The 23234-nt window shown below is 63.1% G+C and overlaps 2 protein-coding genes across 5 annotated transcripts in view; one reads left to right on the top strand and one right to left on the bottom strand.

The window, feature by feature from the left end:
• ABCA3 (ATP binding cassette subfamily A member 3) overlaps positions 1-17201 on the top strand; it is a 38690-nt gene extending 21489 nt beyond the window's left edge. For 3 of the 4 annotated variants that reach the window (XM_047713010.1, XM_047713011.1, XM_047713012.1), the window contains exons 14-33: positions 165-294; positions 497-651; positions 925-1080; positions 1309-1519; positions 2268-2418; positions 3653-3751; positions 4526-4712; positions 5390-5693; positions 7910-8183; positions 10708-10912; positions 11220-11439; positions 11656-11814; positions 12685-12857; positions 13370-13492; positions 13571-13765; positions 14356-14543; positions 15018-15188; positions 15443-15633; positions 15770-15843; positions 16311-17201. In XM_047713010.1, the coding sequence (XP_047568966.1) occupies positions 165-294; positions 497-651; positions 925-1080; positions 1309-1519; positions 2268-2418; positions 3653-3751; positions 4526-4712; positions 5390-5693; positions 7910-8183; positions 10708-10912; positions 11220-11439; positions 11656-11814; positions 12685-12857; positions 13370-13492; positions 13571-13765; positions 14356-14543; positions 15018-15188; positions 15443-15633; positions 15770-15843; positions 16311-16442 (3498 nt within the window). In that variant the 3' untranslated portion in view covers positions 16443-17201. Of the gene's footprint in view, positions 1-164; positions 295-496; positions 652-924; positions 1081-1308; positions 1520-2267; positions 2419-3652; positions 3752-4525; positions 4713-5389; positions 5694-7909; positions 8184-10707; positions 10913-11219; positions 11440-11655; positions 11815-12684; positions 12858-13131; positions 13293-13369; positions 13493-13570; positions 13766-14355; positions 14544-15017; positions 15189-15442; positions 15634-15769; positions 15844-16310 lie in introns of those variants that run through there. The other variant, XM_047713013.1, reaches the window with a different exon arrangement.
• A 1747-nt stretch (positions 17202-18948) lies between these two features.
• LOC125091112 (collagen alpha-1(III) chain-like) lies at positions 18949-23202 on the bottom strand. Its single transcript, XM_047714553.1, has 4 exons — positions 23022-23202; positions 22492-22937; positions 20187-20262; positions 18949-19287 (listed from the first exon to the last, which is right to left on the bottom strand). The coding sequence occupies exons 1-4, from the start codon at positions 23200-23202 to the stop codon at positions 19103-19105; spliced, it is 888 nt and encodes a 295-aa protein (XP_047570509.1). The 3' UTR covers positions 18949-19102.
• Positions 23203-23234: the final 32 nt, after the last annotated feature.

The raw sequence follows: 23234 nt of genomic DNA, 5'->3' as shown, positions 1-23234 counted from the left end.
GGATATCGAGAGCAGCCGGGAGCAGCATGGCCTCCAGTCAGACCCTGCCCAAAATTTTCCGCCCACGCCCTGATTGAGACCCTCCGTCGGGCAAGCCAGGGGCATTCCTGAGGGCAGCTGGGGGCGGGGCCCGCAGTCCAGGGCTCCCTCTGCCTTTGCCACAGGTGTTCAGAGTGGGGAACAAGGGCAAGGTGGCCGTCAGAGACTTGAACCTGAACCTGTATGAGGGGCAGATCACGGTGCTGCTGGGCCACAACGGCGCGGGGAAGACCACCACCCTCTCCATGCTCACAGGTGAGGGGCCGCGGCCTCTGCCCAGCAGCCCCACCATAGGCCCGAGCACCCACCAAGGTGGAAGCAGGCTCACAGGCGACCTCGTGACGAGGCTGCTCAGGAGAATGGAGCGAACCGTGTGAATGTGACCCGGGGCACACCAGTGCCGCCCAGTGGGCGTCCACACTGCGTTCACACCTCTGGGTCTTCTGCTTTCCCTTAGGTCTCTTTCCCCCGACCAGCGGACGGGCGTATATCAACGGGTATGAGATTTCACAGGACATGGTCCAGATTCGCAAGAGCCTGGGCCTGTGCCCACAGCACGATGTGCTGTTTGACAACCTGACGGTCGCAGAACACCTGCGATTCTATGCACAGGTGAGCTGGCAGCTGAGCAGACTCGGGGCGCCTGCCGGCTCCGTGGCCTGCGAGCTCGTGCCCCAGGACGTGAGCCCCAGTCCCCAGCCAGCAGAACCCATTCTGAGAAGCCTTCGTGGACCTGTAGTGGGGGCAGGGAGGGACGTGAGGCCACTAGGTGCCGCTAGCGGAGGGAAGGGGACGACACCGAGGACAGGCTCCCCACGGACTGGACGGGCCAGACCCCACCCCCGAGGGAGCCCCTGCCGGACCTCTCCATCCCCGCTCTCACAGCTGAAGGGCTTGTCCCGTCGGAAGTGCCCCGAGGAAGTCCAGCGGACGCTGCATGTGCTCGGCCTGGAGGACAAGCAGGACACACTGAGCCGGTTCCTGAGCGGGGGCATGAGGCGCAAGCTCTCCATCGGGATCGCCCTCATAGCGGGCTCCAAGGTAGGCGGGCGGGAGGCCGTGCACGGGGGCGGCCACTTGGGGCCTCGGGCTCCAGCCCCCACGCGGCTCGGGCTGGCTGGGGTCCCCGGACACCGGCAGAGTGGCCCGGCCAGCGTGGGGACAGCCACATCTTCCCAAACCGGAGCCTCACGGGGCCTCCTGCACAGCCAGCCCCGGCCCGCGACCCCGCTCTGCCCCCACCCCCAGCGGCCGCCGCTCTGCCCGCAGGTGCTGATGCTGGATGAGCCCACCTCGGGCATGGACGCCCTCTCCAGGAGAGCCATCTGGGACCTCCTGCAGCAGCACAAGAGCGACCGCACCGTGCTGCTGACCACGCACTTCATGGACGAGGCTGACCTGCTGGGGGACCGCGTGGCCATCATGGCCAAGGGGGAGCTGCAGTGCTGCGGGTCCTCGATGTTCCTCAAGCGGAAGTACGGTGAGCGGTGTGGGCGGGCGGGCCGCGGCCTCCCTTCCCCAGGGGCCCTGGCCCTGACCCAGGGACAGTTTGCTTCCCCAGAGGGCCCCCGAGACAGGAGCGGGGAGCGAGGTGCAGACAGTCTCGAGCTGGTTAGGACGATGTCCGTCTGTGAACAGGGAAGGAGAGCAGCCGAGCGCTGGCCGAGGCCAGAGACCAGCGGTGCCCTTGGAGAGGCCACGCTCAGTAGCGTAGAGGCTCTCTAGCCAGCGGCCCGTGGCATGTCCAGGGCTGGTGGCTGGTACGTGGTTTGCCATGTGAGCATGGCTTCCTTTCTGGAGGGCAGTCCAACACAGTCTAGCGTGGCCGGTCTACCTGGTCCACGGGAGAGAGCAAAGACAGAAGCCGAGCTCCCTTCCTCAGACACCCTGCTGCATCCCCCTCGGGATGGAGGGAGGTTGGAGGAGGCTGGAGGGGATCTGGCGGAGAAAGCAGGGAGCACAGGTCTCAGGGAAAGCTCCTGTCACAGCCTCTGAGACTTGGAGCCTGGAGTCTAGTCCCGCTTGTGCCTCGTGTCCTTGCTGTACAGCAACCCCCACCCCAAGTCCTCTGGCATCTCTGCCCAGCAGGGGGTGGGGAGGCCAGGCCCTCAGGACAGTGGGTACCCAGAGGCTCCGAGGTGCCCTCCCCCCACTCTCCAGCCCCTGCCCCATGAGCCGGCCCTCGTCGGGAGCCCGGGCCCCGGGGAGACAGCCTCCTTGGTGTTCAGGTGCAGGCTACCACATGACGCTGGTGAAGGAGCCTCACTGCGACCCCGAGGCCATCTCCCAGCTGGTGCAGCACCATGTCCCCACTGCCACGCTGGAGAGCAGAGCTGGCGCAGAGCTGTCTTTCGTGCTCCCCAAGGAGAGCACGCACAGGTGCGCACTGGGGCCTACACGGGGCGGAGGCGGGGGCTCCGTGGGCCTTTGGGGCTCCAGGCTTAGAGTCCCCCTACCACTGTCCATGTCGGGCTCGACCACAGGGGCCTGTGACAGCACAGGGCGAACCCCCTTGCTGGGCCCGGCAGGCAGGTCTCCCAGTGCCGCGGAGCCGGCGGACCGTCGTGTACCTGGAGGGAGAGTGTGTGTGCCCCCAGCCCCAGGTCGGGCGTGCACAGCAGCCGCTCCGAGTTCCTGTGGGGCCTGTATTTGTGTATCTTCCTGGTGTCAGGCTTGGCATCCTGCAGGGTCCTGGTGTGTGTGGGTGACAACCAAAGTCCAACTCACATTAAGAAAATGTAGGTGTAAATCTGGAAAGTTCTTTTGATCTTGCCACAAGCTCGGCTGACGGGTGGGGTTTTAATAAATTCATAGGGGTTCCCTGACCCGGTTACGCCATGACTTCATCAGTGTCTGCACTGTGTCCCCATGCTCATGATTTTCCCCCAGAAAACATGCTAGTGAACCCTCTTCTAGAAAGGTCTCTGAACCTCCAGAGAGCCCTGCTTAGGTTAGAGTCCCAATGGTGGGGTCAGTTGTACCCCGTTCCCTCATAGAAAGGAGGCGTGTTTGACGTCCCTGTCAGCAGGGTGGGAGGGGTCTGTGCTACCCCACAGCCCAGCGTCCAGCACTGTTTGCCTAAACACCTGTGCAGCCGGCAGGGGAAGCTGGGCTTCTCCGCTGCTGCTAGCCGGCGGTGGGGTCTGGCCACGCGCATCGCCTCCAGGAGCTGCTTTCTCTGGACGGTGTGTGTTCTTGCTCGTTTATCCATCAGCGTGTGCGACGTGTTACCATCCGCCATTTTTTTGCTGTGGTTTTTTGCAGTTGGTCGCTGGTTAGTTCTGTGGGCTCTGTTTGCCACGCAGAAGCTTGGTGTGTAATAGGTCGTACCTTCACCCCGTGTTCATTTTTCCTACAAAGCGCTACCCCGCAGGCCTTTGGGTTTGTTTTGTGATTTCACGTGGACCGGTACTACGAACGCCCCCACAGGCCCAGGTACTCCGGGTAGGAGGTCCCATGGGGACAGACAAGGAGGACGCCAAGCCCGCAGGGTTTTTTTGCACTGGCTTTTCAAGGACGGAGGTCCCTCTGTTCCCCCTGAGAGAAACAAACTGCCTCGGAAGGCACTTGTGTGGTTGAAGATGCGGTTCTTCACTCCGGGTCTCGCTCCCAGGTTTGAAAGTCTGTTCTCGAAGCTGGAGAAGCAGCGGAAGGAGCTGGGGGTCGCCAGCTTCGGGGCCTCCGTCACCACCATGGAAGAGGTCTTTCTCCGGTCAGTAGACACACGCTTCCGACGGACAGGCGCACGCGCCTGGTTAACGTCACACCCAACACCCCCCCACGGGCGGCCGGACAGCCGGCCGCAAGCAGGGCCCCACGTTCCCCACGGCACTCACCCGGCAGAGGGCCCCTGAGCTCAGGCCCTGGGAACTTCCGTCCTTCCTCATGGGGAGTGTGCAGCGTCCCTGGGGCGCCTTCCTGGAGCAAGTGTCTGTCCAGGATGGAGGTGGGGGCTGGACAGGCGGACGCCCAGAACCGTGGGCGGGGACAGTAAACGCGTCTGCCAGGCTTGTCTTGAGGGCGTGTTTGGCAGACAGAGTGCTAAGAACCAGATGTACGAAACAAAGTGCGAGGTACGTGTCGGTCCTTGAGGATCCCAGGCAGATCCTAGAGCAGGCAACAGGGCAGTGAGTGTGCACGGCTGAGATCACTCTTGGGCACCAGGGTGGCCCGGGCCAGCCTGTGGCCCAGCACCCAGGGGCCTGTCGGACTCACTGCCTGCGCCCCCCACACACGCCTGGTCCTGGCTGTAAATGCTGGCTCTGGCCCGTCTCCCAGGGAGGTGGGGTCCTTGTGGGCAGGGCAGGGCCCTTGTCTGGTTGTCTGTCTCTGCCAGACTCTGCTCGGCTACGGTGCCCAGTGTCTGGGGCACCTGTTGATGAGCCAGTGAAGGAATGAAACTCCAGCCAGGACAGCCAATGGCATGTTCCTCCTCCTCCCGTGGGGACAGCCGAGTGGTGACCAGGCCTCTCGTGTCTCTGCGCAGGGTCGGCAAGCTGGTGGACAGCAGCATGGACATCCAGGCCATCCAGCTCCCTGCCCTGCAGTACCAGCACGAGAGGCGGGCGAGTGACTGGGCCGTGGACAGCCACCTGTGCGGGGCCATGGACCCGACCAATGGCGTAGGCTCCCTGATCGAGGACGAGTGCACCACCGCTAAGCTTAACACTGGGGTGAGCGCAGGAGGCTGGGGGACCCTGAGCCCCACGTGTTAGCTGTCCGTGGGGGCAGACAAGGGCTTGCGGAAGGAAGCGCAGCTTGCTGGGAAGCGGTCAGAGTGCGGTCACACGGTCATGCCAGGGAGGAGGAACACCTGGAGTGTTTGAACCAGCAGCTGCTGTTCCCTTTGGAGCGGGGCTGCTCGCCGGTGAGCGGATGCAGCTCGTGCTCTCTAGTGAGGCAGAGGGTAGCATCGGCCCTTTCACAGATGGAGCACGGGGGTGCCTGGGCCCAGGGGTACAGCTGGCATACGGCTGAACCGGGCTCCAACCCTGGTGCCTCTGCTGGGAAGACAGCGAAGGGCAGCCCTCTGCTCCCTTGTGAGCGCAGCCCGGGTCCTCCCACCAGCAAGGGCAGGGCACTAGGCAAGGGCAGGGGCCTCGGCTCCCCTGTGGGACCACAGCTGGTCCCCTGTGCCCAGTGCCTGCCGGGCCTCCATGGTGGTGTGACTGCCTCCGAGGCCGAGTCGCGTCACTGAAGGAGCTTTAGCAAGCAGCCCTGGGGCCTTGGGGCACGTATGTCAGCCCGGAGCCCCAGGCTCGTGTTTGGACAGGGCCCGCGGCTGCTGCTGCACAGGGGTCCCAGGCTGGGCCTGCGTAGCAGCCGTGGCAGCTCATCTCCTCTGCCGTAGCTTGCCCTCCACTGCCAGCAATTCTGGGCCATGTTCCTGAAAAAGGCCGCGTACAGCCTGCGCGAGTGGAAGATGGTGGTGGCCCAGGTCCTGGTCCCGCTGACGTGCGTCACCCTGGCCCTCCTGGCCGTCAACTACTCCTCTGAGACCTTCGACGACCCCAAGCTGGAGCTGACCCTGGGTGCCTACGGCCGCACCGTCGTGCCCTTTGCTGTCCCGGGGGCCTCCCGGCTGGATCAGCAGCTGGCAGAGCGTCTGAAGGGCATGCTGCAGGCTGCGGGCCAGGAGCCGCGGGAGGTGCTGGGTAAGCGGCAGCCACGGGGCCCAGCCCGGCCCTCTGAGCCTGGCTTCTCAGCCCAGGCGCTGTGCGCATCGTCCCCACACACGGAGGATGTTCGGAAGCCTCCCCCTCCCGCACTCCATCACGACAACCACAGACACCTCCAGACCTTGCCCCTGGTGGAGAAGGCTGTTGGCTAGAGTCAGAGGCAGGCACAGGCAGTGTCGAGGGCTCAGGTCTGCCCGGGTTGCCCTGTACCCAGGTTGTCTGTTTCGGGGCCATTGGAGGTGACGTGCGGAACCTCCGTGGTCTCTATTTGCCAGGCGGGTCACCACATGCACTGAGGGGACACTGCGCTTTCTTCCCTCCCATCAAGCCCGAACGATCTCTGTCCTCAGTGGTGGCAGCCAGATGCTGCCCCGGGCTGGGAGCAGGCCTTGGGCTCGGGTTCAACGGGTCGTGCGGGAAGGCTGGCTCAGGTTCACGCCCCCTCCCACATCCTGGCCGGCACACTGGCTGCCGGCGGGTCTTGGCGGGAGTCCGTTCTTGTCTGGGGAAGGCTGAATGCTCCGGCATAGGCCGTCCCTGCAGTGGGCCCTGGTGATGGCAGGTACGTGTGCAGCCCCGTCCACCACTGTCACTGCTTATCCCTGCCGAGACCACGCTCTTGTCACCTCTGTGCACCCCAGCCTGGGTCGCTGGCTGCTACCCAGCCAGGCCCCAGGAGCTGGGGACTCTCATGGCACACGGGGGCTCTGGGGCACTCAGGACATAGCCTCGACTGCCCCGACCTGAGTCCTTCTGGAACGCCAAAGTGTCCATCACCTCGTCAAGCATGCAGGTTTGACCACCTGGCTGTGTGGACTCGTTACGCCGTATTTAAGGACGTCTTCTTTTCCTTGTGTAACAGCAGCTGTGGCCAGCCCGGGAAACCTTTGTAACTCTTTTTTTTTTTTTTTTTTTTTTTAAGATTTTAGTTATTTATTTGACAGACAGAGAGAGATCACAAGTAGGCAGAGAGGCAGGCAGAGAGAGAGGAGGAAGCAGGCTCCCCGCTGAGCAGAGAGCCCAATGCGGCGCTCCATCCCAGGACCCTGAGATCATGACCTGAGCCGAAGGCAGAGGCTTAACGCACTGAGCCACCCACCTGCGCCCCTACCTTTGTAACTCTTGACGTTAGGGCTCACGGACATGTCCCTGTCCTCTCAGTGACCCTGGTCCCGAGGGCAGGTGTCCTCGTTGGCCCTGTTTATAGCGAGTGGGAGGCAGGCCCGGGGCAGCCAGGGTGTGAGCAGGTGCGAGCGATGCTGGAGGGAGCCGGCCGGCAACGAGCGCAGGGCGGCCTGGCACGCGCGTCGGAACCCCTCTCCCCACGCGTCTGCCTCGGAGTAAAGTGAGGGCCAGCAAGACTGAGGTGGGTCCTGGCCTCCCAGAACCCAAATGCCCGGGGAGATCCAAGACCTGAAATAGTGATCGGCTGCGGTTCTTCCGGGTGACGAAGGAGCATTCCTCCTCCCTGGGCCCCCTCCCCCAGGTACTGTTCGTTTTCTTTTTTTTTTTTTTTCAGATTTTGTTCATTTATTTGAGAGAGAGCACGAGCACGTGCACACAGAGGAAGGGATAGAGGGAGAAGCCGGCTCCTCGTGGAGCAGGGAGCCCGACATGGGGCTCCATCCCAGGACCCTGAGGTCACGGCCTGAGCCGAAGGGAGACACTTAACCTAATGAGTCACCCAGACGCCCCAGGCCACTCTTTTTAAAAACCATCTTTTTTTTTTTTTCCCTGATTATGAAGGGGTACTTTTTCATTCCATAAAAACTAGAACACCAGGAAAACAAGCAGGGGTCCTATCTGATCGCACCCGCTGAGGGCAGCCTCTCCCTGCCAGCCCAGCGCCCATCACCTGAGACAGCTCTGCCTTTCAGAGCCTGGCCTCCTGCCACGTGACCCTGGCCCGCCGCTGCTCCCTTTAGCGTCCCCCCAGCCCGGGACAGGAGGAGGAGCTCGCCTCATCCATGTGGCCTCCTGTGGGTACAGGGTCCCCACTCACCTGAGCCCTGTAGCCTCAGGCCCTGCCCCTCCCATGACACGGCTCCAGGGCCCACGGACTCCGACCATGTGAGGAGAAGGAAGCCTGTCCTTCCCAGCTTCCTCCAGGCCTGAGCTTCTCAGAGTGGATGCCTCGGGCACGTGCCCTGGGGGGGCTGTTCTCCACCACTGACCCTTTATTGTCCCCCCAGGTGATCTGGAGGAGTTCCTGATTTTCAGGGCCTCGGTGGAGGGAGGCGGCTTCAACGAGCGGTGCCTGGTGGCAGTGTCCTTCAGAGATGTGGGCGAGCGGACAGTGGTCACCGCCCTGTTCAACAACCAGGCCTACCATTCCCCCGCCACCGCGCTGGCCGTCGTGGACAACCTTCTGTTCAAGCAGCTGTGTGGCCCCCGGGCCTCCATCGTGGTCTCCAACTACCCCCAGCCCCGGAACGCCCTGCAGGCCGCCAAGGACCAGTTCAACGAGTACGTGCGATGCCCCGTCCCTCGGCCCAGCCCCAGGCCTGACCATCGTGACCTCCACCGGGACCGAGCCCCCAGGGCACTCAAATGGGCATGCAGGTGGATAGAGCACAGTGTCTGCCTTCGGGAAGCTTCTGGGTTCTGGCCAGGGAACCCCTGCCCCACATCTTTCTTAGCCTTCCACACTCACCCTTTCCTTGGGTAACAGATGAGCTGGTGGGACCCTGTCCTATATCCAATGAGGTCTCCAAGGGGGGCTTCCTGGGGATCTAGAGGGCAGCTGTGCCCTCTTGCCAGATTTGTACCCACCTCCTGCTGACTACTGTTCCCAGGGATCCCAGCACACGACCAGGATGCAGAACACAGCGAGGCCAGGTGTCCCTGCCTGAGGCGGCCACGAGTCAGGAAACACCATGGCACCTCTGTTCTCAGGCCTCATCCCGCCGTGATGCATTGGGGAGCCTCCCCTACACTTACAGAGCCTCCCTGACTCTGGGACCATCCAGAGGAAGCCCAGGAAAATCAGTTAATTTCAGAACCACCACCCCACGCGGGGCAGTTCGTTAATGGGGTGGCAATTTCATCTCCAACCCCTGCCCCGTGTTGGATGGTGCTCTGGGTCCTACGAGGTCCTCCCCCTCAACAACCTCCTGTCTCTACCCCGAAAGCAGAGATATGGTGGCCGTTGTCTGCCCCTCCAGTGCGGGGTCAGGAGCCACGTCGCCCCAGGGAGGGGCCTCTGCTCTGATGGGGCCCCAGGGAGACAGGCCTGCGGGGCCCTCAGACCTGAGAGGGTGGGGACGTGGACAAGGGGCAGTTCCCTCCCGGTGGGCTCAGTGTGGTGGGGGACCTTTGTTTCGTGTTCGCGGTGTGAGGAGCTAGAACTCTGCACCCGCGTGTGACATACAGCCAAACGGTCGTTAGTACATTCGGAGCGCGGGCCATCGGCAGGCTTGCTATTGCTGACACTCAAGGTTACGTTAGTTCCGGGTGCGGGGTAAACCGTCACTGCCCGGCGTCTAGTCAACACCCCAGTCCCATGTAGTTCCAGAGACTTCTCTGTGATGAGGAGGTCATCTCTCTGAGCAGCTTCCAGCACTCAATCCAGATCGGTGACCTTAACCGCAGTCACCATGCTGTACGTGACCCCCAGGACGTGCTCATTTTGTGACGGGAAAGCTGGACATGTCGACCCCTCACCTGATTTGCCCCCCCGCCCCCCACCTCTGGTCTCCGGGTCTGTGACCTCCATGCTGGTTTTCGGAGACTCCAGACGTGAGAGAGATCACACGGTATTCTCTTTCTCTGTCCAACGTACTTAATTTGGCTCTACGCCCTCAAGGGCCATGCACGTTGTCACTCGTGGCGAGATGTCCTCCTTTGTTGTGGCCAGAAAACACTGCCCTGCAGTCTGACCCTGGTTTCTTGATCCCGTGGACGGACGCTGGGTCGCCTCAGTCTCGGCTGCTGTAAGCCACGGGGCCTCGCGCACACAGGGCCCGCCTCGCACCCAGTCAGTGGTTCCGTTTTCTGAATGCAGGGTGGCCGGAGCCCCTGGTGGCTCAGGCTTTCACTCTTTGCGGACCCTCCGCACTGTTCCCGGAGCGGCAGCCCCAGTGTGCGTTCCCGCCGACAGCGCCCGAGGGCTGCCCCCGTCCACGTCCTCGCCCGCACGTGCTGGACACGAGAGCTCCATGAGGTGGCTTCTCACTGCGGCTTGGCTTGGTGTTTCCCTGGTGGTTCTCGGTGCTGAGCACCTTCTCGTGTGCCTCTTGGCCCACGGTGTCATTTTACTCTCGCGGGGGTCCCAGGACCCAGCCACCACTGGCCGCTCCTGTGTCCCCTTCTCCAAGCGGCCTCCATGCTGTCTCTGTCTCCGGGACACACCTGCTCGGGACATTTCCTGCTGATAGAATCGAACGATGAGAAGCCTTTTGTGACTGGCTTTTTCATTTCCAAGGCCCGTCAGTGTTGTAGTGTGTATCCGTAATTCTCTTTTTGGTCAAATAGTAACCAGATGTCAAAGTGTCATTTTTTGAGGCAGACAGGAAATCTTCAAGCAGCAGAATTACGCCATCTGTGCTGGTTTCTGGAAGGCGTTGCTAGCAGTTGTTTACAGCATGTGGAATGCGCCTGATGCAGAAGAGCCGCTGCAGGGGGGTGCACGGGGAGGCGGTGGCAGTGTCTGGCCGGGGCAGAGCGAGCCCCGAGCCCCGTGGGCGTTCTCAGAGGATTTGGGAAAGGCGGGAGGGTGGTGGACAAGCACCTTGGGGCCGGGGTGGGGGGCGCCACTACCATCCCTGGACCAGAAGCCCAGAGGAGCTGTCCTGGGGGGGATGGGATTTTCCCTGCTCTGAGATCCCCCCGCCACACACACAGCTGTAGCATTTTCTCTTAACCCCCATTAGCGGCGGGGCCGCTCCGCCGCCTGCCTTGGATGGTGACCAAGGACCCGATGGGTGTCCCCTGCTGTGTCGACTTGGCTACACTCAGTCCCTGAGCTGCCCTGTCCCCCTACCCCCTGCAGGGGCCGGAAGGGATTCGACATCGCCCTCAATCTGCTGTTCGCCATGGCGTTCCTGGCCAGCACGTTCTCCATCCTGGCGGTCAGCGAGAGGGCCGTGCAGGCCAAGCACGTCCAGTTCGTGAGCGGAGTGCGTGTGGCCACTTTCTGGCTCTCCGCGCTGCTGTGGGACCTCATGTCCTTCCTGGTTCCCAGTCTGCTGTTGCTGGTGAGGGCTGCGAGGTGCTGGGACCCCTCCCCAGCCGTCGTGGGGGGCTTGCCCTGGGACCCCCGCGCTGACCGCAGCCAGCCTGGGGTGCACACCAGCAGCTCAGTCCCAGTCCTGGGGGGATGGCTGGGGACACCCCTCGTCTCTGGCTGCACCGCTAGCCTCCAGCCCAGGTGCGGGGGGTGGAGGGGCATCCAGAGCGGCACGTGCCCAGACGGCCCCAAGTGCAGAGGGGAGAAGGGGGCAGGTTGTCAGGGAGCGCCAGGCCGCAAAGCCCTCCGAGCCACCCGCCTCTGTGTCATGGCAGGTGGTGTTCAAAGCCTTTGATGTGCACGCTTTCACGCGCGATGGCCACATGGCGGACGCCTTGCTGCTGCTCATGCTGTACGGCTGGGCCATCATCCCCCTCATGTACCTGATGAACTTCTGCTTCTCGGGGCCGGCCGCAGCCTACACCAGGCTCACTATATTCAACATCCTGTCGGGCGTCGCCACCTTCCTCATGGTCACCATCATGCGCATCCCAGGTGAGGGCCTTAGACACCCCCCCAGCCCTGCGCACGGAGCCCCCTGCTCCGGTCCTGGGTGGCCCCGGCACGGGCACTGGGCCAGGCACCTCTGCCAAACACAGCCCTGCTGGGCCTGCGGCACGTCCGCCTCATGGTTCGGGGGCAGGGTGGCGTCCTGGAGGTGTTGTCCCAGCCGTCACCCCCAGCACCTACTGGTCTGTGCCCTCCGCGCAGCGGTCAAGCTAGAAGAGCTTTCCAGAACCCTGGACCACGTGTTCCTGGTCCTGCCCAACCACTGTCTGGGGATGGCCATCAGCAGTTTCCATGAGAACTTCGAGACGAGGCGGTACTGCACGTCCTCCGAGGTCGCGGCCCACTACTGCAGGAAATACAGTGCGTGTCCCTGCGGCTGCCCCTCCCCGCAGGCTCACCCACCTGCTGTGTCCCCCCGCCCACTGGGCATCTCCGTGTCTCGCACACCCCTGCCTTTCTCTGGCAAGGTCGTCTGGGGTGTGTCCAGGGCCCATCCTCGCTGCAGGCTCTTACCTCAGGACCTAAACTTACTACATCTGTGAGACCATTTCTGAAGTGGGGTTTTCACGGGCTCTGGGGCTTGGGACATGTCAGGTCATTCTGGGGGCCACCTCTCGGCCCCCCCACACCCTTCCTGTGCCTGGACCAAGCTTCAGCATTGGTCAGCTGTCACCCCTGTGACCACGGGAGTAGGTTGGAGAGTCCCATCTTCACGTCTCCATGCAGCCCCCAAGCGGCAAAGGAGCGTGGGAGCGAGCAGGCGAGGCTGTGACTCGGTCACTTGTCACATGCACACCTTGCAAAGTAAAACTGCCCCCAGATACAGGCAGTTCTTGGGGCTTCCGGGAGGTAGTGACAAGCTCAGGGCACGGCCTCGGACGACGAGTGGACCCTGTGCCTTCACAGCCGCCATCGGGGCCGGTGTGCAGGCACCTGTGGGCCTACAGAGGGGGGGCTCGGGCTGGGACACAGGGTAGAGGCACGGGGTGGGAGGATGGTTCGCAGGACAAGAGTTGCAGGATGGAGGGGGACGGGGCGAGGCAGGAGGGCATGTGGGGCAGCAGGGGCGGGCGGCGGGAGGGGTGTGCGCAGGAAGGGGGCGGGGGATGGCACGCAGGAGAGGGATCATGGGATGGGGTGCGGGGCCGGGGGGAGGGCACGGGCGGGGGCACATGGGGCAGCAGGGGCGGGGGGACAGGAGGCGTGGTGCTCACCCCCTCGCCCACACAGACATCCAGTACCAGCAGAACTTCTATGCGTGGAGTGCCCCGGGGGTCGGCAGGTTCGTGACCTCCATGGCAGCTTCTGGATTTGCCTACCTCAGCCTGCTCTTCCTCATCGAGACCGACACGCTGTGGAGGCTCAAGACCTGCCTGTGTGCCTTCCGGAGGAGGCGGGCGCTGGTGAGTGGTCCCAGGGCCCCTGCACTCCACCTCTGGCCTGGGCACCGGAGGAGGCGGTGCTTGCCGGCAGCTGCCCTTGCCCGGACCCCTGGGGCCCCCACAGGCTCCGTCTGGGCAGAGGCTGTCGGGCCGGCCACCCTCATGTGTGTCGTGTCCGCCCCGTTGCACAAGCGAGCCTGGGGAGGAGACTGCGCTGGCCAGACACGGAACCCAGGGCGGGGTGGCCACTCGGACCCGTGAAGACCCTTCCGATACGGAGCTTCTGTCCACGTAGGGCAGACTCCCGCCCCTCAGCCGACGCTCTTGGCCATCTGGGCGCATCCTGCACCGTCCTTGCTTCTTGGCGGTGTGCGTCTCCTGGGTGCTCATGTCAGCCCTTAAGTCCCCCAGCCGTCCCTGTGAAAGCCCGAACTAGCACACCCGCGGTCTCAGAGACCCCCGCCCTTTGCCCCACGGAAATGAACTCCCTGACCCGGAGCTCAGCCATTGCGGTCTTTTTCCGGAACAATTAGACGGAAGCTCGGACGTCAGCACCTCCTGAGGACCAGGACGTGGTGGAGGAAAGGAACCGGGTCCTGGCCCCTAGCATGGACTCCTTGCTGGACACCCCGCTGGTTATCAAAGAGCTGTCTAAGGTCAGAAGGGCCTCCCCACATGGGCCCTGGGCACGCCCCCCGGGCTGCCTCCAGGCCCCAACACCTGGTGTCCTGCAGGTATACGAGCAGCGGGCGCCCCTGCTTGCCGTGGACAAGATCTCCCTCGCAGTCCAGAAAGGGGAGTGTTTCGGCTTGCTGGGTTTCAACGGAGCTGGGAAAACCACGACTTTCAAAATGCTGACCGGAGAGGAGACCATCACGTCTGGGGATGCCTTTGTAGGGGGCTACAGCGTCAGCTCTGAAATCGGGAAGGTGGGTGCAGCCAGGGAGGCGGGAAGAGGAGGCACCGTGGAGGCAGGGATGGGGCTCGTTTCTGGCTCACAGTTGCGCAGACGGGGGACGAGGTGGTGGCCAGGGGCCAGAGTGAAGCAACAGGGAGAAGAGAGAGAGGACAGGAAGATGAAAGCCTCAGGCCAGAAGGACCCTTGCCACAGTGTCTCTCTGAGAAGCCACTTCTCTGGCCCCAGGGCCTTGGTGCTCGCAGCACTGTGCGGTCTGTGTACACAGACCAATCGTGAGTGTGCCCTAGGCTGCTCGGACCAGGCATTCCACCAAGAACCAAAGCTGGGTGTGATGTTAGTGACAAAGCACACTTTAGAGCATCGTGGCGCCTGCTGCACAGTGAGGAACCCTGGCCACAGCTCGCGTGAGCCCGGCGAGGCACAGCCGGGTCTGCCTCGGCAGAGGGTACACGGTGCTCTGGCCCCCCGGGTGTGGGTTTCAGGGTCTCACTGAGGGAAGGGGAGAAACCACTGGGGCCTGTCTGCCAATGGGTTGCCTCAGACTGATCTGCTGAGGGAAACCTGGAGGAGCCCCCCCCGACCCCTGCACCCCGCCTTCAGGTGCGGCAGCGGATTGGCTACTGCCCCCAGTTTGACGCCCTGCTGGACCACATGACAGGCCGGGAGACGCTGGTCATGTATGCCCGGCTACGGGGCATCCCCGAGCGCCACGTCGCCGCCTGCGTGGAGAACGCGCTCCGCGGCCTGCTTCTGGAGCCGCACGCCGACAAGCTGGTCAGGACGTACAGGTGCGGCTGCGCTCGGCCCCGCCCCAAGCGGCGGGCACCTCCGTGTCCCAGGGTAGAGTTGGAGTCTCCCCTCCCACAAAGCTGGGGGCAGCCGAACAGGTCCAGGGCCAGATTTCCCACCCGCTGTTCTAGGATCAGATGGGGCTTTAGCGGCATGAGCCGGACGGTGCAGGGTAAGAGGGCCTGCGAGCCAGTTCCTGCCCCTGGGAGGCACGGCCAGGCCAGGGGAGGTCAGGCCCATCAGCTTCTGGTCAGCACAGATAGTGTTGCTGTCCTCTGTGTGGGTGTGTACATGACCCCCCCTCAGCATAGCTTTCCTTGGACCCCCCAAAACTACAAGGTGGGCTTTCCAGGCATGCTCCGCTCATTCCTGTTCACCTGGGTTGCTCCGGGATCCTGGAGCCCAGTCATGCTGGGACACGGGGAGCCCGTGCTAATTATGAGCCTTACCTTCCATGCGCCCCCTGCTCCCAGCGGCGGCAACAGGCGGAAGCTGAGTACGGCCGTCGCCCTGCTTGGGGAGCCTTCGGTCATCTTCCTGGACGAGCCATCCACCGGCATGGATCCCGTGGCCCGGCGTCTGCTCTGGGACACCGTGGCCCGGGCCCGCGAGTCCGGCAAGGCCATCGTCATCACCTCCCACAGGTAGAGCCGGAGTCTCCGGGGGTCGGTGGAAGAGGCTGGCTGGGTGGGGCCGGGGGCACAGAAGACCTGTCGGCACCTGGGTCGGAGCCCCTGAGGAACGTGCCCAGCCTCGCCATGCGGGCCCCTCTCTGAACGTGGGAATCAGGAGCGGTGCGATCTGGCCGTGGACACCGGCCTCTCTGCGGGAGCCTCTGTCGCGGAAGGCGGGCGTCGGCATCCCCTGCCCCCCGTCAGGCCTCCGCCCCTCTCCCCAGCATGGAGGAATGCGAGGCCTTGTGCACCCGGCTGGCCATCATGGTGCAGGGTCAGTTCAAGTGCCTGGGCAGCCCCCAGCACCTCAAGAGCAAGTTCGGCAGCGGCTACTCCCTGCAGGCCAAGGTGCGGGGCGACGGGCAGCAGGAGGCGCTGGAGGAGTTCAAGGCGTTCGTGACCCTGACCTTCCCAGGTGAGGGCCACCACACGGAGGGACTCTGTGCCTCAGCCCTGCCGAGCCCCCCCTCCCCCGTCCCTGACCCCTGGGAGGAGGGCCGTGACTCCATGGTCCCAGGCCCTCCGGGGAACACGATGTCCTCTCCGTGCAGGCAGCGTCCTGGAAGATGAGCACCAAGGGATGGTCCATTACCACCTGCCCGGGGATGACCTCAGCTGGGCCAAGGTGAGAGTGGGCCCTTCCAGCCTAGCTGGGGCTGAGCAAGGCCTTTCCAGCCATCACTCCTTCTGTGGGGCTTCTAGGCTCCTTCCAAACAGGAGTCTCTTACAGTTCATACTCCAGCACGTATCCTAAAATTTGCCAGGTTCGGAGATTCATTTGAGTCAGAAAAAAAAAATGGGTGCAAAACGGAAACTGGCCCAGAGAGTGTGCCCAAGGTCGCCCTGTGAGCTGGGAAGATTTGGGGGATGCCTGGCCTCCGGGGCCGGCTCACAGCGCACAGCTCCCCACCTCCCCCCGGGAGCATGGCTCGCCCCATCAGGCCCACTCCCTGCAGTGGCCTGGGGCCCCATCTGGGGCAGGGCTAGGACCTCTGGGAGCCTTACCCCCACCCCCCGTGGCCAGAGCACTCCCAGCCAGCACCCACATCCCAGCTCCTGGGCTTGTTAAAGCTGTTTCCTTGCTCCCACAAGGTGTTTGGTGTCCTGGAGAAGGCCAAGGAGAAGTACGCCGTGGACGACTACTCCGTGAGCCAGATTTCCCTGGAGCAGGTCTTCCTGAGCTTTGCCTACCTGCAGCCGCCCGCCGAGGACGAGGGGCCCTGAGGAGCGGGCAGGCGGGCGCGTGGCCGCACAGGCAGGCGTCCTCCCCCTCCGAGTTCATCTTATCCTGCACCTTTACTTCCAATCACCGTTTCTATAATGGACACGAAAATCAAGGCACAGTGGGGACCCGGGTGTCGGAGCCCTCACGCTGGCAATCAGCATGCGGACATCCGTGCCCAGAGCAGTCGCCAAAGCCCCTCTCTGGAGTGCGGGACCCAGCACGAGCAGCCCAGCAGCCCGTGCAGGCGAACCTCGGGGTCTCTGGGCAGAGAGCCACTCGGGGAGGGGCTGCGGCCGACCTGGGGGTTGCACGAGGCGAGCACCAGCGACACCCCTTACCTGCACATGCACGGAGCCTCCTGTGGGTGACGCAGGAAGCCAGCAGGACGGCGGGCAGTGGGGCTCACCAGGTTGCCCGGAACAGAGAGTAGGTCGCCTGAGGCCACCCACGAGGGAGGTGCTGGCTGTGACTAGGCTTCGTGGCCTTGGCTTCCGGGGGGCCTGGGAGTCGCTGCTCCACGAGTGTGCGCTCGAGGCCGGGCAGGGCTGACCCTGCACCTGGCGCCATCACACCAGCGTCTTCCAGGGTTCATGGGCTCGGAGAGAGAAGGCAATCCTTCCTGCCCGAGACTAGCTTCTGGAGAAGCCACCAGTGCAAGGCCAATTGGGGACCACCGCGGGACCGAGGGACCATCTATGGAGGATGCACCTGACACATGGTGACTCTGTCCAGAAAATAAAGTCTGGGAGGGAACACGACCGCGGTCTGTATGGAGGGACTTCCAACACTCACTGCCAGTAGGTCTGGCAGCCAGACCCGCAGGGACCGGAGTGGGTTAGACAGCCCCCCACCAGGTGGGCCATCCCTACCAGGAGGTACAAGCCCAGGGTCAGGGTGAGTGGGGCAGACCCGGCGGGGTGGGAGGCCTCTGGCCCTGGGGCCACTCTCAGCTTTAGGCAGAAGAGCCTTCTGCATCAGCTCCCTCCCTGTTTATTTATGTATCCTTATTTCTGACAGTTTTTAGAGTTTTAAATTTATTTGAGATAGACAGAGTGAGTGTGCGCACAGTGGGAAAGGGAGAAGCAGGCTCCCGCCGAGCAGGGAGCCCGATGCGGGACTCGACCCCAGGACCCTGGGATCATGACCTGACCTGAAGGCAGACACTTCACTGACTGAGCCACCCAAGCACCCCATTTCTCAGTTTCCTAAATTTCCATGATTTTAATCTCTGCTGTGTATATTCTCTTAGAATTCATAGTTTCAGAGACTTGTCCTATCACTTTGTTCTCTAGGACAGTCTCTTGTGCTTTTTATCAGCCTCTCTGAGCTCGGGAACACTGCAGGCTCTAGGAACTGTCTCTTCCCTTTAGAATTCCTTACCCCCTCATCATTTAGTTTCACGTTATAAAACATAAGCCCGGGGGTGGCTGGGGTCCTGGACTTGCCCCAGGGGAAGCATCTTCTAGGAAGTGGTCCCCGTGGGGTTGGCCAGGCCCCCTGGGGCTGGGGGGGGGGGGGCAGAAGCAGTGGCCCTACTGCTTGCTTTTAAGCCTGTGTAAGAGATTTAGAAAATTGGCCTTTTCTTCCTTTGAGGGCATGAGGAAAGGCATTCGAGACTGAAGGAACGGCACCTGCGAGGCACACCCCCACTGCAGTCAGCTTGCGTTGGTCCAGAGAGAGGTGGTTCATCTGACAGGGGCCCAAGAGGGAGAGTGAGGGCTGCAGAGACCGGTAGGAGGAAAAGTGGCCGTGGTCCTGATCAGGCCCTTCTTAGGAAGACCACCAGTGCCTGGGGAGAGGGCAGGACAAGGCTGAGCTGCTGCCGTGGGGACCCGAGGGGCCAGTGTGCCGCAGTCGGGGAGAACCCGAGGGCCCGGGGTGTCTGTGGGAGGAGCACGGAGCTGGGGCAACAGCAGTCAGGCAGAGGGGACCCCAGGCACAGCAGGGAGGGACATCCCCAGGTCATCTGCAAGGCTGCCGGACACCAAGCACAGGAGCCGAGAATCCTCGAGGAGCCAGGAGTGGGGCCTGAACCCCCACCTCCCCAAGCCTAGCTGGTTTGGTTTGAGCTGAGGCAGCTCCTGGCCCAGGGGAGATGGGGAAGGAGCCACAGGCACACAGTTGACCTGCTTCACCCCCCCATCCCCAGCCCGCCCTTCTCCCCCACAATCCTGGGGGCCAGAGGGTCCCCAGAGAGGGAGAGTTTGGACCCAAACGGCTGCTGTGTCTGCTGGACTCCTGCCCTGCCCCCGCAGGAGTCAGCAGACCCCAAAGCCAAGGTCATGCCTTCCCTGCCCCACTTGGCGTTGGGTGGGGGAATGCTGACACCCACACGAGAGGAGAGGAGGTCTGTGGAAAGCCCAGCCCCATCCAACGGTGTGCCTCAACCAAACCACACATAGCGGGCTTGGGGACGGCCCCTCAGCAGGACAGTGGCGCACGGAATGTGGCCTGGCAAGGGAGGAGGGGGCAGATCCTGCTGGATGCAGGCCTCAGGCTGAACCCCTCCACTGCCTTCCCCATGGGGATCACCAGGCAGTAGGCAGCGGGTCGAGGGGTCCCCACCCTGGCCACAGAAACAGCTCCCGTGGGAAGCAGGCTGTGGCGGGCTGGTGGCCCACACCAGAAGGCCCAGCCCCAGGTTTAGGAAAAAACGCATTTATTTCTCTGCCAAGTACAAAGTCCAGAGAAGGCGGTTTGCGGATTTCATCATCATCTGCGCCGTCCAGGTGGAGGCTCCCTCCTCAAAGTCCTTTCTCAGGGTCAAGGTGTCCCCGAGGCTCCAGGTGAAATTGGCAGGAAGCAGGAACAGCAGGAGGGCGCAGCTCCTGGAAGCCACGTGGGCTGTCCATGTGCCCACACACAGGCGTGGCTGCGCCAGGGGCAGGGAGCTGGGACGCGCCATCTCGTATTTAGCTGGGGAACCCAGACAGAAGCCAGGACACAACCCCACCTCCACCAGCCTCCACCAGGACTGCAGTGCGCAGGCTGGCGTCCGGTGGGGGGCCGACACCTGACATGCCCTTGTTGCCCACCCAAGCTGCTGAGCGCCCACCTCACTCAGGAAGCCCCACAGCACAGCGGAAGTGACCCACCCCTGCCCCCCGAGGAGTGTCCGGGCCCTTTGGCTGCAACGGCACAGGCGAACTGGAGTGTTCCGCCGGGCAAACGCCAATCCCAGGTATTCAGGGCAGGACTCCAGGGGGAGCCGAGGTCAGCCGTGTCTCGGGGACCCTCAGCCCAGTCCGACGAAGCGGCTGACAGGACTAAGGCTGACAGAGGCGTGAGCCAAGGCCGGCACCCGGAAGGAAGGCTGGAAGGTTGCTCCGAAGGTGGCCACAAGCTGCCTGGGGTTGCCGACACACCCCAGCGGGCCCAGCCTGCCTGGCCCCGACCCACGTGAGCCCAGGCTGAACTTCGTCAATTCCCTGACCACATAGGGATGGCAATGTCCCGACACCCCAGACCTGATGCCTGCAGGGCCGGACGGAGCCCGGAGACGAGAGGCGAGAGTTCCGGGAGACCGGCAGCCACACCGCCTGCCAGGGCAACTTGGCTGCTGTGTCTACAGGCACACCACGCCAGCTGCCGTTTCAGCTCCCTTCTGGGTCCAGCATGACACTGATGCCGTAAGCCGGCTGGGTCCTCTGAGAGCCCCAGTCCCACGCAGACTGGTCAGTGTGAAGGGGGGGCCACCTGGGCTCACCCAGAGCCTGTGGCCACACCAAAAGCCCGAGCCTCACCTGCACACACAGGTACATTCCTGGGTAGACAGCCTGGGCTCCACCTGGGCCCAGAGGGGCTAACCCCCACCGGCTCCTGCAACAAGGAGGCAGTCCACAGAAGTCCTAAGAGGTCCCCCAAACACCAAGGTCAGGATAGGCTGCTCACGCCACCCCGCAGCGAAGGCCAGCAGGCCACATAGGATACCCCACTCTCCAGACACGAGGCCCCTTCCAGCAACCCCGGCTCAGGTCCACTCCAAAGCCTGGAAGGTTCAACTCCCTTTCCCAAAGGAGGGCAAAGCCACTGGCTTTCCTGCACAAGAAGACTCAGGGCAGGTGGGCCGAGAGGCTACCCAAGAAGGGGCAAAAAGGCAGAGGTCTCGGCCGCCACAGCCCTTCAGGAGAGCACCAGGAAGCAGGGTGTCAGGGCCTGGGGTTCCATCCCTGCTGGATAGGACCATATGGCCTGGGCCTCAAGCAGGCACGAGGAGGAGCTGAAGATACAGGGTCCGGCCCGGGGAGCGGGGGCCCTGCCTTCCTTCCTCAACACACAGGGCTGCTCAGGCCCCGCTCCTGGGCCCAGCCTACGCCCCACAGATGCTGGCGTCAGATGCCTCCAAGGCTGGAGATGCTCCAAGTCAACGGGCTGTGGATGGCGCGACGGAGGCCCTGGGAGCAGGGCTGGAGGCCAAGATGGCTTCGCTGCAGCAAACGCCGCCACACACCCTCACTGCACCCTGGCCTGCAGCACTCCAGCCTGCCTGCTTTGTATCCAGCTCTGGCTGGGCCCCACCCCGTCCCCTGTGGCCGCCCCCCCGCCAGCTCCGGTGTCCCTATCCTTGACTTCCCTGGGGCAGACATGAACACAGGGCTTCGGGCATGAAAACCAGCACAAGCCCCCAAGCTCACTGCTCAGGAGCGCCTGGGGGAGTCCGGAGTTGCCTGCCGGCAGGAAGAGTAGGACAGAGCTCAGGACTGGACACCCCACACCTTGGAGACACAAGCCTAGAACTGCAAAGGCCTCCCCACAACTCCAGACGCTCAGTGGTGGTCTGGCCCTTTAAGGCCCAGCCTGGCCACCCAGAAGGACCAGCCAGAGCCCCTTGCTGGGCTCCTCCAGGGGAGGCAGGCACTAACCCGCTCAACCACACAGAAAGGGGCCAGGCCTTGGTGATCCAGCCCCTCTTCTAATGCCTCCCTCAAGGTCACCAAGCCATCACCAGCTCCCTGACCCCACCCAAACAGCTCGGCTCTACGGCACCTGGCAGGGCCACCTTGCCCCTAGCGTGGCGACTATTAGCAATAGATTAAAAAAGAGCCTTCTTGACATGGTTTACAATGGAATGCAAGGCCTGGACGGCCCACCATGACCTCCAGCACAATCCAGGCTACCACTAAACCCTGTGTCCCAGGTGACCAGCCTCCAAGGAGAGGCACTGCAGAAACCATCAGGCCCATAGAGAATGAAGGCAGAGGGGACATTCTGATTCAAAAGTGAGAGCAGCCCCACATGCCAATAAGTGGCCCTCAACCCTGGGAGGGAAGTGAGGGGCTCAGGACACTGGCATAACCAGGCCTGGGGCTGGCTGCCGGACACCCTGTCTGTAGGAGCCCTGCCCCACCCCCGCCATCATACCTGGACCAAAGACCTTCAAAGGTCCCCAAGGACCCAGCATCCCAGCCCTGAGCCCCCAGAGCCTTAGTAGGTTGGCACAGGGGTAAAAGAAGGGGAAGCCAGAACTCCTGGAAGGCAGCGGCCGGGGGCCACCAGTTTTAACTTCTTATGTTTCTTCCAAACACATTCTGCTGATCTTTAAAATGCCAAAAGACAAGATGCTCAAGTTTTAACGTTCAACAGCAGATAACACACTTGATAACAAAAACTTATAATATTTAGAAACAAATGTGATTGAACTTCTGTGTCTGAATAAATCATGCTTTAGATTTAACATAAAACGTGTTAAATTTATATGCGTGCCAAGTTATATCACTTTAGCACATTTTTAAAAAGCACAGGCAGTTGTCAGCCCAGCTGGTAGTGTCCCCACCGCCCTCTCGCCATGGTGGGGTCACTGGCCTGCTTCCTCCCCACCCGACCACGTTGGTGCGCCCTGGGCAAAGGCTCTGCTGGGTCAAGGCCCTTCAGGCAAGCATCCTGCAGACAGCATCTGCAGCCCCATCTTCCATCCTTGGTCACCAAGCGGCAACCCGGACACTCCTGTCCTTGCCCTTGGCAGCTAATCCATCTCCAAATCACAGGGCTTCCTTCCTCCAAAAGAGATCCGCTCTCCAGACGCTCGCTTCTCTTCTTGGATGCACCTACCTGTTCAAACAACGTCTGGGGCGGGGTGCCCCTTCCTTCCACTGAGCCACCGAGTAACGACCGCTCGCCAGACACAGGCGGGGACACCTCGGTGAACAAAATCCGAAAGCTCTGGCCCTCTCGGCGCCGGGATTTACTCTCCCCAGCCCCCTGCCTGGGTTCGGGGCCACTACTTTGCCAGAAGAGTCGGCCTCCCTGACTGCACGGTCTGCCGGCCAGGGGGGTGACGCCTCGCACGGGATGCTGCCCCAGCACCGCCCTGGCCTGCGAGCCGCCCCCCGCCCCGGCCTCCCCTCGCTTCTTCCGACGGGCCTCGGCGCCGCTGCACCCACCATTCCCTCTGCCCGACGCCCCCTTCCACTCGGGTCTCAGCCGCACGGGTTCCTGTCCAGGCTCAGGACCCGGCCGAGCACCGGCAGTCCGCACACCTCGGTGGGGTTTTTGACCTCATCAACCCGTCCCTGCACCCGCCCGGCCCCTGAGCCGCCTTGCGCCCTGCGGGACCCCAAACGCCACAAGGCCAGCCGCACCCGGTAAGCCCCGCCGGCCCAGCCGCCCCGCGCGCGGGCTTTGGTCGAGGACCAGCGTCTGCGAGGGCAGTGCGCAAAGCGCAACGGGTGGGGCGGGGCCCGGCTGCGTTAACTCCTCTCCGCGCCGGCCCGGGAGCTTGTCCGCGCGGCGTGGCCCTTCGGAACGTGGCCAGCCAACCATCTGCCGGCCCCATGAAGCACGCACTCAGCCCC

This window comes from Lutra lutra, chromosome 18 (genome assembly GCF_902655055.1).
Source record: "Lutra lutra chromosome 18, mLutLut1.2, whole genome shotgun sequence".
Taxonomy (NCBI): domain Eukaryota; kingdom Metazoa; phylum Chordata; class Mammalia; order Carnivora; family Mustelidae; genus Lutra; species Lutra lutra.
The sequence above is the reverse complement of the archived record's forward strand: the minus strand, read 5'-3'. Positions and strand labels throughout refer to the sequence as shown.

Coding starts and splice junctions, on each gene's coding strand:
- LOC125091112 (XM_047714553.1), bottom strand. CDS start 23,202: ATGGTTGGCTGGCCACGTTCCGAAGGGCCACGCCGCGCGGACAAGCTC. Junction 22,938..23,021: donor GGGCCGGCGGGGCTTACCGG/GTGCGGCTGGCC, acceptor CGGGTTGATGAG/GTCAAAAACCCCACCGAGGT. Junction 19,288..20,186: donor GAATGTACCTGTGTGTGCAG/GTGAGGCTCGGG, acceptor GCACATGGACAG/CCCACGTGGCTTCCAGGAGC.